This window comes from Notolabrus celidotus, chromosome 10, assembly GCF_009762535.1.
Source record: "Notolabrus celidotus isolate fNotCel1 chromosome 10, fNotCel1.pri, whole genome shotgun sequence".
Lineage (NCBI taxonomy): Eukaryota > Metazoa > Chordata > Actinopteri > Labriformes > Labridae > Notolabrus > Notolabrus celidotus.
In genome coordinates, this window is record NC_048281.1 from 14,555,855 (window position 1) to 14,572,704 (window position 16,850).

The window sequence follows — 16,850 nt, forward strand, 5'->3', positions numbered from 1 at the left end:
ATGGAAAGCCTTCCAAGAAGATCCAGGGCTGTTATATCAGCAAATTAATGCCCATAGTGTAGGAATGAGATGTTTCTCAATTACACAATGGTTTAGTTTTTTGTGGGGAGTTCACATAAGAGTTTGTTAGAGTGCTGAGTACTTTCTTTGATTTATAATACAATGGCAGGGGTGTGTCTTTTTAATGGTTGGGGGGATTTTCATGAGCTACTTGTTATACTTTATTCACATGATGCAGTGTACGTTAACACAGCCTTTTAAAATGGTATTAACTGCAAAATTAGCAGTTTTTGGACCTATGTTTTCTTAAATTTTAAGCTCTTTTTTTCACTCAGATTTTTGTGGGACTTAATGAGAGGCTCCACTTTGATATCATATTTGCATTTCTCCGTTTTCATACAAAATCCCCAGAGGCCATGCAAATGTTGCTCTTGTGCATGGTTTTCTCATTACATTTTCACAGTAACACACCACACAGATTTTATAGTGAAAACTGTGTCACATGGTGTCCTCTGAGTGTCCGCGTCATGACAGCACTCAATCTCTGCGAATTGAGCTTCATTAAGGACGGCGCTCTTATTGTGGCGGGGGGGCTGCAGCAGTGTCAAATGGCAGCACCATAACTCCAGTTTGCAACAGCTGCATTTAATCAAACTCTGCCTCTGCTCTAATCAGCCTCTGCCTAACCCATCTCTGCTTGGCTCGTGGTCACTTTATCCTGACAGCAGATTTATAAGAATGGATATGAGACAGCGCTGCAGAAACACTGCTCTGCCCTCCCTGTATTCAGCTCTCTGCTGCTGCAGCCTCAACAGGACAAATTTGTTGAAATCAGTGTGCAAAATACACAGCACAAAATTAATGTAAGTGTTGTATCGCCTGCTGGTTGAGTCAGTCAATTAGGAAGCAGTGTGTGTGTATATATGAAGGGTGTATTTTGGCTGGTGGCCCCTTTTACCTCCAGCTTGCTTGTCAACCCCCCCATCAGCACCGTTGCCATATGGAAACAGCTGGTCCTCAGTGGTGCGATGCCGTCCGCTCTGCATGACGCAGCCTGGAGAGGGATCGCCATGCTACACACAGGAAGGACACACTCACACACACTTACAGGGAGGAGTGATGGGGTTTGGGGGGTGTGGGGGGTGTGGGGGGCTTGTTTTGGGAAGATTATGGATTTGGTTGGAGAAGTGTAAACCCTCTCACTAAGCTGGTGGAGCTTAAGTTTTTACTCTCCAAGCATTAAAAGGAACATAGAGAGTGTCATGCTTTGCCTTTGAAACACAACATGGATTTAAAAGCAGACAAGCCTCCTTTTCTTGTCCCATGAAAAGACAAAGTCAAACAGTTCAACTGTAAGGAGAGAACTCTTTTTGCAAGGTTTACTGTAACAACTCAACCCTGTATCCTTCTCCAAGCTACAGGGAACTCTTACTATAAACATTCACTTACTGTAGCTGTGATACGCTGCGCACTGCTGCAAACCAGTCACGAGGAATCAACCATGCAGAAACTCTCCCGTTGTGTGCCTGACAGAGCTCTGTGACTCCTCAGGGCGTCTGCAACCGCAGCAGTGTTTCCGTGGAAATCCCTGACATTTATTTGACCCTTCATGGGAACGTTTCTCTCGCTCTAAAGATGTGGTGCATCTCTTTTTTTTGGGGGGGTTTTCACATTGCATGTATTTGTGGTTTCAGAGTATTTATGTGCAAAGAGAAGCAGTCAGGGAGTCTTTATCGCATCCTGGTTCTGTATCAACCTCAAAGGCCGCTGGTCCATCATCAGACTGCAATGACACTGAAAACACAGATCAAAGACGGGGTCCAGCCCCCTGTAGCTGCAGAGCTTTTCGTGGCCGGCTAAGCCTTTGGACGCTGGGATGGATGGAAGGAGGGATGAGAGCAGAAGAACTTAGGCAGACAGAGTTGTCATTTATTTAAGGGAATTAACTTGTAAAGGGAGTTACAGCTCTCCAAAGCAGTTCTTTTGGATTTCTCAGTGCCTTTTTTGTGTCAAAGCCGTAACAGTTGTAGAAAATATGTGGCAGTAAAACTTCAGAGTAAACATGGTGGAAAAAAACTGAGACAAGTGTTGTTTTAACCAGAGGTCTTTGTTGCTTTCTTTCCTCTCATTCACAGCAAAAAGCCTCGGGCAAGGTGCTGTTCGACCTGGTGTGCTCCCACATGAACCTCATTGAGGGCGACTACTTCGGTCTGGAGTTTCAGAATCATCAAAAGATGATTGTAAGTGAGGATGAAATTGACAGAGCTTCTCCAAAGTTAGCTTTACTTTGAAACTGCTGCCCAATGTGATGTATTTTATCTCTTTTCTCCTCAGGTTTGGTTAGACCATATCAAACCGATTATCAAGCAACTCAGACGTAAGTGTTTTTAAATGGTTTCATCGTTTGTCACTGTCAGTATCACAGTATCAAGAATCCGCTGTGAGGTTAGATAAGATCTACTGTTAGCAATGTGAGCCTGTGCTTTGTATGTAGGCAGTTTATGGGAGCCAGCAAACCCTATAATCCAGAGTAGAAATAATGCAGTCAAATTTAAGAGTCTAACATTAAATCCTACATCCATGAAAGCGCTTGCATTTCATTTTTTGCTCTGACTTGCTTTAAAGAGCTGTTGCTTATATTTTATTGCTATGAGGATGCAGCTTGTGGTTTTGGCTGTCAAATTAGGTTGTGTAACACTTGGGAGTGTTTGTTTTTCTAAGACTGCTCTACCTGATAAACTGGCAATTCATTGTGTTTTTGTGTTGTCAAAAAAACCAAATCCTATATCCCTCACAGGGCCGAAGCACACAATCTTGAGATTTGCTGTGAAGTTTTTCCCTCCAGATCATGCCCAGCTACTGGAGGAGCTAACAAGGTGAGTGCCTTTACACACAGGTAACACATTTTATCACTACATCATGTAGGCCATCCTTTCCCCATTGTGATGACGTTTAGTATACTTTATGTCAGTGTAAAAGAGCGGTGATTGTAGAAGCATAAATGAAACATACACTCCTGTTCCCCGAAGATTTACTGGCTCCGCCGCTCTGCAATTCACATGTCACGGCTGCCATGTTTCTGATTTAGGCCTCGGGAGATTAGCAAGGGGCTAATGATTTTCTGGTTTCTGTTTCCATGTTGTGGAGCGACTTGCGTGTTTTCACTGTCAGAGCAGAGAAATAATAAGCTCACAGGAAGTAATTTCTGTCTGACACACCTGTGTGTGTGTGTGTGTGTGTGTGTGTGTGTGTGTGTGTGTGCTGTTATTCTTGGCTGAGCCCTTACACATACTGGAAAGGTTTTTTTCATACCGTAGCGTGATACACTGGATGGAGTGATAATAACAGGAATAAATAAATCACGTCAAACTGTGAATTATCCGGAACACATATTTGGAAAGGAGGCCTGCACTTGTCAGGCATCTCACACTGAAAAATGAAATACATTTGAGGAACATGTGTTTGCATGCAGAGCTGTAACAATATGAAGATGGAAAAAAAGGACCTTTGATGGTTTTTATTATAGTTAAGATAATGAAATTTCAGATCTAAGCCTCTCCAACAACAAGATTTTGCAGTTTCTCTATGTTTGAAGTAAATCTAAACTGGTTGGTGTTTGGTTAACAAAACACTACAATTAAAGGATTCACCATTAACTATTAAAATGTCATCAATGTGTTTTCCTTGTATCTCTAACTAATTAACCATCCTGTTATGGAACAGCAATAATGTTCCTGGGTCAACTTGACCCGGGTATATTCAATTATCCAAAAGTGTCTGATCCCAAAAATATCCCAATACAGATTTTTAAAATCTCATTTTTAACTCCATTACTAATCATTTAAATCAATATTTAGTCCATTGGTGTTCTTTAATTCTCACAGATCATGGTTCAAATAGGATAACTCACTCGTTTTTCATTTAAATTAATGTTAAAACTTTTTTTAATGTACATTGAAAAGCCCTAAATATAAATACAATAGTTCTACTTGATTTTTGTTTATTTTATTTTACATTTTGATTAATTTTTTTATGTAGTGCAAATGTACATATTGCAAATGTGTGAATGAGCCATTTTCATTGTATAAGTTGTTTACACAAATTAAGCCAAGCAGAAAAAGTTTCATAGTGAAATAATACTTGTAACATTTTTTTAGATTTTTGAACTTTAAAATGGGTCAATTTGACCCGCAACATAACAAGAGGGTTAAAGCTATAAAATGATTGTCAATGAATACATTTAAAAATCTTGGGTCAGTCAATTCTGAAAATAACTGTAGTTGCATGTTTGATATCATGCTCCTACCTATCAATGCAAATATGGAGAAGTTTCTACACATGTGCAAACACAGGCAAACATATGATATACATAAATGTGACTACAGAAAAGCTGTGTGTGTACATTTCAGAGTTATTTTATTTAGAGATGCTATGGCCGATAAACCTCCTGCCAAAGCCAGCTTCCCTCCATAACAAGGTCAGACACTCTGGTATCACAGTTATAACAGGTTCAAAACTTAAACTTCTAACAGAGGGCTTTTTATCATTTGTTAGTATTTTAAACTGTTACCTATTTTTCATTATATCTTTAATATGACTAAATTGATTCCTCTGGCTTGCATCCAAGAGAAGCAGCACATAACGTAAGAGAGTCAGTAAATCTTCTTCACTTGCTACGCGCCATTATTATAAATTATTGAATCCTGAATCATCCGCCAGGGCCAACTTCTCCTGGAAGCTTTGTGTCAAATTAAAAGAGCCAGGTTACATTGTATTCTATCAGAAGTGTAGTCAAAGCAGCTCCTTTGGATGTCTTGTTTGAATCCAGATTTTATTTGATCTCTCTCCAGAGCTGGAAACCACCTCCTCATCTCCTCTTCAACTGATCAGTGAAATCTGTTTGTGTTTGTGTCCAGATATCTGTTTGCCCTGCAGATCAAACAGGACGTTTCCTGTGGACGTCTGACCTGCAACGACAGCAGCGCGGCACTGATGGTCTCTCATATCATCCAGTGTGAGTTCCTCATGGCTGTACGCTCGTTTAGCTCCAGAAACCAGAGTCGACTGATCAGATAATTGTCTTTGAAGACACATTGTGTGTTTTTCAAACACAGCTTATCATCAAAACTTCTCTTTAAGCACACTGCACACCATAGAAAATTGATTATCTGGGGGTTGCTATGGTTACCTTCAGTCAGATGCTTGAAATAATGTTGCAGGACGGCTTCAGAGCAACCGCTCATATTATGGAGCGGTACAGGGAAATAAAGTGATTTTTAATATCCTGATATTTCTGAGCCACAATATATGACTGTGTGTGTTCTTGTACTGAGAAGACGGACAGAAGAGAATCATTTATGTTCTAAGGATAATGCAAACCCTAAACTTCAATTAATAACCTGGGTTTTTATTCGTTTTGATGGATGGATTTGCCCCGCCTTTATTTGGGACAGGCCTCAATTAGAGACAGGCTTGTCAACAAGTTTTCAAAAATGTTCACAAATGATAGTAAAACAATTTAAAATGTTAATTTAAACCAAAATGAGACACAGCGCATATGTTACCCCATAAATTCTTACTCGAGGAACCCATTGTTATTCAAACCTCCGAGTCCTCACCGTCCCTCCTGTCACTCACTACAGCAAAAATGTCTTTAATTTATACTCTGATCCTCTGAGAGAGACTCTGTGATGCTGTGCTCGATCGCTATGGATCCACACAAATTTGGCTCCAGCTGATTGTTAACCCCTTTTCTCCTGCCGCTATGCGGTCTGTCTGGTTCTGGTGATCAGTAAATTTGACATCTGAGTGAAAGTAATAAAGCCACACCTGTCTAGAACGGGTGTTTGAAGTTTTCTGTATTATCAAAATCTAGAACCAAGATAATTATCTCCCTAATGATTTAAAGAGATGCAGAGCTTAGGAGTATTTAAGCTGTTCTTAAGTGTTGCTAAGACATGCTTTATTATTTTTTTCCTGCATTTTATTGCTTATTCTTTATTGTGTACCATATTTCTACAATAACATTCGACTTACATCTCTTCTATCTTTTTCTTTTCTTAGCTGAGATTGGGGACTTTGAGGAGAGCTACTGCCGGTCACACCTCCTCAACAACAACTACATCCCTGATCAGATGCCCCTGATTGACAAGATCATGGAGTTCCACTCAAAGAATGTGTGAGTTTTCTTTGCATAGTGTTGAAAAAAGACCCCTCTATGATCCAGTACCATGTTTCCCTTTAGCTCTGTTCATGAAGTCGCTGCAGCCGTGACTGAACAACAATTATTCTCTTCACCGGTGAACAGGAAAGGTTGTTTCAGACCTTGTGCGTCTCCTGCTGTGTGGTTTTATTACACAGGTGACACATTCAGGGAAACAGCCATGGAGGGAATGGGTTCTTTCTCCAGAGAGCTCTGTTCCCTGTTATCGTAAATCGAGTAAGAAAAGCTAGTTTTGTAAGTTGTTTTACAGCTGAGAGTCAGAAGTGTGTTTCAGTTTGTCGACTGCTCTATCAACAGAAATGTATTAAAGTCCTCCTTTGACCCTTTAAATCACTCAGGCAGCTGTTAGTGCGGTTTGTGAGTTCCAAACACAGACTTTCAGAATCTGTTCTTGTGTAGAGATTGATTTTGGCTCTTTTCACCCGAGGTTTTTCTTATGTTAGCCTTTAGCCTAAAAGTGTTATATTTGTAGGAGGGTATTACTGTAATTTTTCTCAAATCTCCTCCCACTATCCTCCTCAAAATGTCCTAACAAACCCACAAATCTGACTGTGAACTCTGTCAACCTTTGCCTCACCTCTATGTTCACACACAGCAGGCATGTGTTACATAAAACAACAAGAAACCTCCATTAAAGCGCCTGCCCTATTCAACCTGCTCTTTCCCACCTAAAGCTGGAACTGCAGTTCCTCTGGCGCGGTGCCACACTGAGTCAAATCTCTTATTAAAAACCCACACACAGGAAACAGGAAGGCTTATTCACTGATAAGAATTAGGAAAGTTAGTTAACGTTTGCAGCCCCTCCCCAATCTTCCAGCCGTGCTCCAAAAAGCTGAGATAAACATGAGAAACCTTGATCCACTCACACACGGTCTTTCACCTCAATTAGTGGGACACACAGCAGGCTGATAAGCCAGAATTTAATTTACATATTTGTACAAAAATTTTGCTTAAAGGAGAATGAATGCTGCAGTTAGTACATGTAAAGTCTAAGTGTTGAAACCTGGAGGTAAGATAAGCTCCCTGTTTTTCTGTCGTAATCACCCTCCTTACTGTAGCCTCTCTTGAAAATATTTCAAAATGATATGCAGGTAGGAAAAGGTTAATCTCCTCTTTGTTTTTCCTTTTGTCAAAAGATGAAACCAGAAACAGAAATGAGCTAATCTATCACTCTTACTTCTTTTCCCTGTCTGAGGCTATCAGCCTGAAGCCTCATTTATTTCAAATCATTAAAAACCAATCAGCAACATGTATTAGTTTAATACAAAGGCTTCATTTAATTCTAAAACTACTGGGCCCTATTTGTAAAAGCACATTTTAATCAAGCAAAATTAAATAGTGCATATGTTGAGGGCTATTTTCAACCATGGATTACGACACATTTGTTGCTTAAGGGAGTATTTACAGCAGCAGGATGATCTTTATGGGATTAACTCAAATGAACCGTAGTGTCCGTGTCCACAGGCTATGAACTTAAATGCCACCCAGTGCAGCACTTTGTTTGTCCTTAATCATTTTTGGACAACAATGAAAGTATGTGGCACAGTTATGTCAGACTTTGGTGAATCAACAGACAACTCTCGCACATGAAGCATGAATAATTTGTTTGTTTGGATCTTCTTCTTATAATAAGTTCAAGGGAAAACATCTAAACCATAAGTGACTTCTTTAACATGTTGCTGTGTCTGTGTCCTGTTTTTAGAGGTCACACACCAGCTGAATCAGACTATCAGTTATTAGAAGTGGCGCGCAGGTTGGAGATGTACGGGATTCGACTTCATCCTGCCAAGGATCGTGAAGGCACGAAGCTAAGCTTAGCCGTGGCACACACAGGCGTCCTGGTCTTTCAGGTCAGTTAGTAGGTCAACTGTGGCGTTTTATAAACAGACACTTGTGGATTAAGCTCACTTCAAGAGAAATGTTTGGTTATCAAGGTATTAAACATGATTTGCTTTTACTTATTTGTCATCACTGCAGGGTCACACGAGGATTAACGCCTTCAACTGGTCTAAAGTGCGTAAACTAAGTTTCAAAAGGAAGCGTTTCCTTATAAAGCTGAGGCCAGATCTAAATGTAAGCCATGTCCTTGACTGACCTAACAAACTGTTTAGTATATGAAATCCCTCAGTGTTTGTTGTAAGTCATGTGTTTGTGTCCCCTCAGAGTGCATATCAGGACACTCTGGAGTTCGTGATGGCCAGCAGAGACTGCTGTAAAATCTTCTGGAAGGTCTGTGTTGAATACCACGCCTTCTTTCGCCTCTTTGAGGAGCCCAAGCCCAAGCCAAAGCCTTTGCTCTTCACCCGAGGCTCCTCCTTCAGATTCAGGTGGTGTGAACGAGTCTGCATCATAAAGCTGCTCTCCCGTCACACAGCAGTGTCTCCCCATCACTTAACAGTCCACTACAACGCTCCCAGAATAGCTCATTATTATCTCTCCTGTCTCTGCAGCGGTCGCACACAGAAGCAGGTGATTGATTACGTAAGGGAGTCAGAGTTTAAGAAGATCCCGTTTGAAAGGTAACAGACGTGTTTTGACATGTTTGACATATTTTGGTTCAGGCTCTGAGTTTATAACACTGACCTTTAACATCCTGTCTGGCAGGAAACACAGTCGAGTACAACACAACAGTCGGGTCCAACAGAACAGCCGCCTGTCTCCTTTGCCTTCTCCACGCCACCATGAAGTGCCAACAGAAGTGAGTGGATTAGCTTTTCCTCAAATCTAACGTTAACCATTAGAAAACAAACTGTTTGATTAAGTTCCTTTTTTCACACATTCATACAAACATCATGAAAAAAATATAAAAACATGTGACAGGGTGTCATCGAAACTTCTAAATTGCCACAAAAATAATACAAATTTGCCAAAATCACCAATTACAACCTCATTTCAGGGTTCAAAAACTCATAGAAATAGTGTGACTTGGGGTCCCGGTGGCCTAGCAGTCTAAGCGTGCCCCATGTACAGAGGCTACAGTCTCTGTACATGCCCGTTGCAGAGGTTGCAGACACGGCTCCCGGCCTCGACCTTTCGCTGTATGCCTTCCCCAATCACTGCTCCCCTTTCTCTCTCCAGCTGTCCCATCAATACAGAAAGAATAAAAAATGAATAGTGTGACATGATGTGTCTGAGAGTTAATCAGCGTTGTTTAGGGGTTTTGACCAATCAGAATCAAGTATTTCACATAGCTGTGTAATAAGCATTGAAATGTGCACAGACTTTCTTAATTAAAGACACCCAATGATAAAATAGTACAAGTAATTAAATCACACATGAGTGAAATGTTTTCATCTTCTGTTTCTGTCTGTCAGCATGGTGCTCCCAGGGTAGAGTCTCCTCATCGGCGTCATTGGACGGAGTCAGCGTTGGTGAGCGCAGAAGACCCCACGGCTTCAAGAACAACAAGACTGAGCCCGGTTCACCAGAGGAACGGCCACGACGACAGAGGCTCTGTGTCCAGGACGGAGGAGAGAACGGGCTCCATACGGCAGACTCATCCAGAACATCTGAATACAGGTCCATCATTTCGGGCTTCTAGAGGCAGCATCCCTTACATTGACTGCAAGGATTTTGAGAGTGAATACAGCCTGGGAAGGGACCAGGCTTTAAGAAATAATCCTAGTTATAGGGAGCAGGCTACGCCATGGCAAGGGTCTGGAACAGGGAGCATAAATGGACCTCTCCAGGTCCAGCAGGAGCATTTTCTGGGTAGGATGCGGTACAGAGAGTCTCCTTCCTCTTCTAGACAATCCCTCAATATGAGCCCTGACTTTAACAAGCCTCACAACCAATCAAATCAAAAGATGACCCAGAGTCCTGTCCATAGCGCTATGTTAGACCCAGTTAGCTTTAGAGAGAGGCACTGCAGCAGCCCTCTTACAGTCCAGCATTTGGGTTCAAGGAGTGTTGTCACCAGCCCCGTCTTGGATCCCCTCCTTCAGTCAAACCCCCACAGTTACGCTGAGCAGAACGGTCACAGCTCTGCCCCCCCTACCCGTGACGAGGGCAGGTACTCCCCCCTCCCGAGCCGCTCCCCTCGCTTACAAAAACCCCACAAAGTGCGATACCACCCAGACACAAACGCCAACCAGGGGACATCTTCCTCGGGGCAAGAGTCCCGCCCCGTACTGTCTCGAGCTGAACGCATGGCCGCTCTAGAGCGCCGCATGGTAGCCAATGGCCTCTCAGCACCGGGTAGGCCGAGGTCTAGTCTGGGGCATAAGCGTTTAAGGCAGCCTGGTGTCTCAAATATGGGAGGGGTTCAAATGAACGACTGCTCCACTACAAGTGGTTCAGAGTCCAGTGAGTCTGAAGTGGAGGCTAACAAGGGGAACAGCAGCAGTCCTCAGATGTTTGGTAATCAAACAGAGGCTAAATCATCTTCTCCTATACCGAGGAACAAGTTCTCCTTTGGCAGCCTGCAGCTGGATGAGGAGGCAGATGAGGACGGGTACCAAGCCCTTAGTGATGAGGAGGGTGCGCAGATTTTCAGCTGTTAATTTAAAGAACAGAAACCCTCTCCACACGAGAGTTTAAACGCTTTAGTTTGTGTCCAGATGGAGGAATAAAAGCTGTGTAACATGGATGACAGATTATATCTGTTAGAGGGCAACTCAAAATGATGTTGACACTATTTCTCCTAAGCTACTAGCAGCACTTTTTGAACTCAGCATTTCTCATCCAAGAGTGAACAAAGGAGGAATCTGTCCAGGGTTTTCTTGTTTGTTGCACTGCAGGAGGAGCTTTACTTCCAGCCTCCCTTAGTGTTTGAAAAGTCTGTAGAAATACACAAGTGCCATGTTGGGATTTAACTCTAAGGAGCTACTAATTGATCAAATGTAGACAGAATTGTTGGCTCCTTTTAGGTTGGAATGGAAGAAAAATGATTGTTGCAGTTGCACTTTGTCTCACATTTTTTTTACGTGCACATTTTGGGAAGAAAATCTACGTTGAATTATTGGTTGAGTTTCTGTGTCTCGGATGCCTTATGACAGAAACACACATATCCTTTCATTGTAGAAATGTCTCTCTTCTACCGGCTTAATGTGGATGTAAGGTTCCCTTCTTTACACGCGTTGTGAGGGCTGTTTTTCTAAGCCTGAAGAAAACTGTGAATGTAGAATTGTGGCAGTGGTTGTTGACTCAGTAGGTGTTTGTTTGTAATAATCCTCTTGTCTTGTTTGATTTATTGACACTCTTTACTCTGAGTCTGGGTTGCAATTGTTGTGAGAGTAGTGACAGTGTCTGGTGTATTTGGCGTTGAGGTGAAAACTAATTACTGCACTGCAAATACCAAATTGAACATCGAATTGGTGTATCAATATTGTTTACAGTATGTTCTACTCTTTGCTGCGTGACACAGGGGCTTCCATTAACCTGTCTGGTTTTATATGCAAATGTAGAGACACAGAGGGATGAGTGTAACTTTAAAGTGTTTTGGTAAAAGTAGTATAATTGCGTTTGAAGGAGCAGCCGTGTCTTGGTCAGGCTGAGGTGAACAGTCTGTTGTAGTGGTATTTTATCCACTTCCACAGCAGTTTATAGCTCTCATGTTCACTATTGACGCCCTCCATCTGCACTTGACTCCTGCTCAAGTATCTGTGGCTGTAATTCGGTATCAGGCTCTTACAGCTGTGGCTTCCACAAACTCCTCTAGCTTATAGAGATTGCAAAGTTTCAATCTTCCTAACAAATGGCACTGCACTTTTTTCTGTTTTTCATTTGCACTTCTGTCCTTGTGTTTTTTGTGTTTGAAAAAGTGATCACATTTCTGTTCTTTCTTTTCTTTGTCCAATGTAAGCACCTGTCTGTTAAGCTTGAAACTGTCATTTCTTTTCTCTTCTGTTTTTTTTTTTTTCTACTTTTTTCCCCCTCAGTCGTGTTTGCATGTAAATCTGTTCTGACACTCGCTACAGTCTGTGTGGTTTAAAGATTACCGGTATCAGGGTTTTCTCCTCTGCAGTGATCCAGCTAACAGTTTTTCTATTCCAGAGCAGAAAGAAAATCAGGGTAAAGATGACAGGAGTTTGGGAACACGTAGGAAAATAGAGGCAGGTTTTAGTAGCAGGGGATGTGTGAGTATTGTATGTGTGAAAGGCAGTTTAAGGGCAACACCTCAAAGCTCAAGGTCCCTTGGCTCATCCATCACTGTCAACGTTTGCTATACGGTGCTCCCAGACTTCTTTAACACTTACATCAAGCAACATGTTTGTAGTGAGTTTTTTTTGTCTTCATCCTGAATCTTAAGTCTGAGTCTTTTGTTTTTTAAATGAGCCATGTTGGTTACTGAGGATTTGGAGGATCACAGGGAAGTGGACCTTACACTGGTGCTGCTAATTTCTGCATCTGTTAGAAAAACCAACAGAAAAGTGCTTAAGTTTAGACTTTACTGCAATTGAAGACATTACATTTAATGTCAATTTAACCTGTAAATTGGTTGGTATGTGAACCGCTGCCGTGAAAGCGCAACCAACCATTGAAACTGAGCTACTTGTGTCATCTTGGGTAATGTATAATTAGCTTTTGGTTATGACAAAAAGGGTGAGACAAGTTTGAGTCTGAGTTCAAGGTGAGTCTGAGTTCTGTTTGGCATAACCACATGCTAACAATACATAAGCCCATACTAAAAATACTGTATGCATCATACTTTCGTTATTCAACATTTTAAAAAGAAAATGTACAAAGATAATCAATAGACATCAAGTTGTAGAGTTACCAGAACTAGACTTCATACAGACCTCCTCTGTTGTTGTTGACAAAGTTCATACCGGAGGTCCCATCCCTTCTTGATTTTGATTAGCCGGTGATGGACTTTGACCAAGCGGCAACCTCCTGTCTCAAAATATGAAGCCCATGCGGAAATGTTACAGTATAAAATGCAGTTCATCAAGCTTCCACTTGAGGCTGGCTGCAGAAACACCAGAAACCACATACACACCAATTAAAAAGAGATGATCTTTGCAGCATTAATAAACACCTTTACAGCCTGGTTGAAAAACGATTTAGGTCTGAGTAGCAAATTTTTCCATTGGCACAAACTGTACAAGGGTGAATTTTTTTAATTACTTAACAGTTCAGTAGATATTAAGATTATGAGTTTTGCCCAAATAAGGACATGACTGACTTGATTGACAGGCAGGAACACTGTAGCTGTTGGTGAGGAGGCTCAAAGCCCGCCTCTTTACCTCACACTAACTCAACAGAAGTTAGGTTGAGTTCAGCATTTCCAATATGGCTCCCACCAACAATTGGCTTCAAAACAGTGCTCAGGAACAGATGGGTGATGTCACGGATACTACGTCTATTAATTATACAGTTTATAACTTTTACAAGTGCAGCAGTGCTCCAAAAGCTAAACAATTTCTCAAAGCGCTGTGAGAGCATCGACTTAACACAGAGGGATGTTTGTTCTGAGGATGCTGAGCACTGAAAAGACTGAACTGCACTGTTTTTTTGTAATGAAAAAGACGCTGCACAAAAAAAGCAGTAAGTGGAGACAGGCCCTAAAGCTCCTGTGAGAAACCTAAGGTCTTGTGCTGATCTTGCTGTGGACAAAGCTGTGTGTCATGTCTCTACGATGATTTTGTCTTGTGTAGGTAGTTTTTATTTTGTTAAGCTGTCTCCTCAGCATGCCATTTATCGCTACATTGCTTATTTGCTTTAGGAGTCATATCAGGGCATCAGTGATAATTTCAGTCCTCCTCATAATCATTTAAAAATATTTAAAAGTAATCAGTGGCAAAACATTCAAAGCTGCATGACATAGATTAGTGCAGCACTTTGACATCAAACAGATGCATGTTTATTTTGGGAGTTACTGGATCTCTGCAGAGCGAGGGAACCCTCTCTGGTGCACAAAGATCTGCCAAAGACCTGGATGAGACTTTTACACAAAGTCATATTGAGCAGATACATTTTGTCAACTAACTCCTGGTCATTTAACGTGTGTGTGTGTTCAGATCAAAGTCCCAGGTCTGTAGGTGAGACCTGTGTGCTTTTCCACCACTTGTGTTTCCAATGCATGCATCATGCTGTTCTTCTCTCTGCATGTACTGTCATATTACACAGGTAGTGCTTTCAGTCACTTTGCTGTTATTAAAAAAAACTAAAAACCAAAAACAGGAGAATGTGATGTTAATATTAAGGAAATCATGACGTATCATTAGAGACTAAATTCATAAGAAGCACATTAGTAAACAGTATTTTTTAACCATAAACAAAATCTGTCACTGTAACAAGTACATTGGTGTAAATCTGATTTGTATTCATAGACTGAAATATGCAAATGTTTCCTCATTACCAAATGACTTTTTTAGAACAGCAATAACAAATTCATGACAATATGGTCATGCTGTTGTTTACTCACAACATTTAATTACATTCACAGGGATCTTTTATTTATTTAATTTTAGGTAAGTCTTAGAAAACTGCATGAATTCACACTTTTTCACTGCACACCTTTCAGTCTCACTCACAATTACGTGGCTGAACTTTTTATGCTGCTTTTTTTCAATATTTGTTTTAATTTAACCGTGTACATATGTCCTATTTTAGAGTCAATAAAGAGTACCTCTTTGAAGTGAGATGTTCTGAATCTTCTTTTGTAGGCCCCAGTAGTCGGTGCTGTTTTATGAATCTAGACTTCTCCTCGTCTGTCTCCCTGTAGTTCTGTAGTGTTGGTTGGTGAATGTGTGTGTTTCCACATGGCAGTCTTGTAGATATTTTCCTCTCTTCCTTCCTCATCCGTTGAGTTTCAATGAATCCCTCAAACAGTTGTGTTGCACTGTTATTTTGTGTGCATGTAACCACTGCTGTGTTTATGCCGCTGCTCCAGAGGACAGCAGAAAGAGGTGGGCAAGTTGCAGCTTAAACATAGTAAGTAAGCTCAGTGGACGTGTTCAGTAGAGATGACTGTAGGTGAGCCGCTACTCTTGATCATCCTGCAGTGTATGTCTCAGCTAAAGGTATTGATTGACGTGGCTCAAAGACTGCAAGAGCTGTCTGGACTGTAGAGTGAGTCACGGCTGATGTTTCACTTTCTGAAGGCTGATCCCTCCACAGTGCAGCTGAGGAAGACTCTGATCCTGGTTCAGAAGGATTCTTTGAATCAATAGTGAGCCGTATATAGTATAGAACTGGCAATATATATTTTGTAGTATATGACAGTTTCTCAGCCGGTGATATTTGCCATCTAAGACTGTGAACTGACTGCTGGAAGGTTTTTCATCAATATGAAAATGTCAGTGTCTTTGGAGTTTGACATTTCTGGAAAGTGGCGAGTAATGATTACTTTCATCATTTATTAACCTGACAATTATTTTCTTTATTAATTGATCAAAGTTAAGCCTTGGAAATGTCAGTAAATTGTAAAAAATGTTCAGGTCCATATCTCCAAATGTCTGATATGTGTCTTACCAACAGTCAAAAATCCCAAAAATAGTTACCTTACAAAAAAATCAAAGCATAATCTGACATTCAAAAAACTGAGACTCAGAACCTTTGATTAAAAAAGACTTGAATCAGGTAAAATAATATCTGGTTCATTACGTTTTTCATGTTTACTTCCAACCACTGACTTTCCCTTTCTCTCCCCTCTCCCGGGTTGCCGATTGACCCCGTCTAGGAGTGGTAGCAAACAGCCCTCGCCTGTCTGCATCCTCTGGTCACTCTCACGGGATGGTCAACGGTCAGAAGTCTCTGGAGCTGTGCAGCCACAGTCCCGACGGCCGGCTACCTTCCCCACTGACCAGCCCGCTGCTGAATGACGCCGGCAGCGTTCGCACGGATGATGAAGACGAGGTTCGGAGGAAGGTCTGTGATTCAGTTGGGAGCTTCTGTTGACAAAAAACAATGAGTACTTCATGTAGTCGCTTTTCATATCTGTTCTTTTGTCCCGGTTGTTGTTGTTTTTTGTGTAACTTGTTCTTCAAAGCTCCTACCCAAAATAGAATTGGACCTAGATTTCTTGTCCTGATTTACCCTCCAACGGCAAAACAACAGGGTGTTTTTAAAGATAAGAAAGGCAACACAACTGATCAAGCACCAAACACAAGTTGGACTTCATAGAATACTAGGAAAGCTACAGGCATTCCCTTTTTAAACAATTAAAATGCCTTAATTATCATAGCTTGTTACCCAGCTTTCTCACTAATCACCCAACTGTGTTAAATACTTGATTCTGATTGGTCAAAACCCCAGAGATACAGTAATTAATTCTGAATAGCAAAAGTGATGTCAGGGACAACCTGATCACACATGTCATATCTAATCAATCTGCGGAAAAGAGTCTGGCACATTTTTTGATTCATGTAATAAGCGGGATAATGTAACGAAAGCAAGTGGTCATGGGAAATAGATAAGAGAGACTTTAGAGAACCTACACGTTTTGAGTCCAGGAAGCCATCTTTCATCGTATGAAGTATTTCTCCTGGTTGGGCCTTCTTACAATCTCCTCTCTGTTGTGTTTCCTCCACAGAGGTTCCCAACTGATCGGGCCTACTTCATCGCCAAGGAGCTCCTGACCACAGAGAGGACGTATGCGAAGGACCTGGAGGTGGTGACTGTGGTAAGAACATCCGAGTCCTCCTGCCAACACGCTGCTTCTCTGTTTGTTTTCCCCTGCACT

General features: G+C 41.4%; 1 protein-coding gene across 2 annotated transcripts in view; it reads left to right on the forward strand.

Moving 5' to 3' along the window:
* LOC117820461 (FERM, ARHGEF and pleckstrin domain-containing protein 1-like) overlaps positions 1–16,850 on the forward strand; it is a 70,309-nt gene that overhangs the window by 38,814 nt on the left and 14,645 nt on the right. For both annotated transcript variants that reach the window (XM_034694236.1, XM_034694235.1), the window contains 13 exons: positions 2,136–2,240; positions 2,335–2,377; positions 2,798–2,876; positions 4,917–5,014; positions 6,064–6,178; positions 7,926–8,073; positions 8,201–8,296; positions 8,387–8,550; positions 8,674–8,742; positions 8,828–8,921; positions 9,538–9,742; positions 15,849–16,036; positions 16,701–16,790. In XM_034694236.1, the coding sequence (XP_034550127.1) occupies positions 2,136–2,240; positions 2,335–2,377; positions 2,798–2,876; positions 4,917–5,014; positions 6,064–6,178; positions 7,926–8,073; positions 8,201–8,296; positions 8,387–8,550; positions 8,674–8,742; positions 8,828–8,921; positions 9,538–9,742; positions 15,849–16,036; positions 16,701–16,790 (1,494 nt within the window). The remainder of the gene's footprint in view (positions 1–2,135; positions 2,241–2,334; positions 2,378–2,797; positions 2,877–4,916; positions 5,015–6,063; positions 6,179–7,925; positions 8,074–8,200; positions 8,297–8,386; positions 8,551–8,673; positions 8,743–8,827; positions 8,922–9,537; positions 9,743–15,848; positions 16,037–16,700; positions 16,791–16,850) is intronic.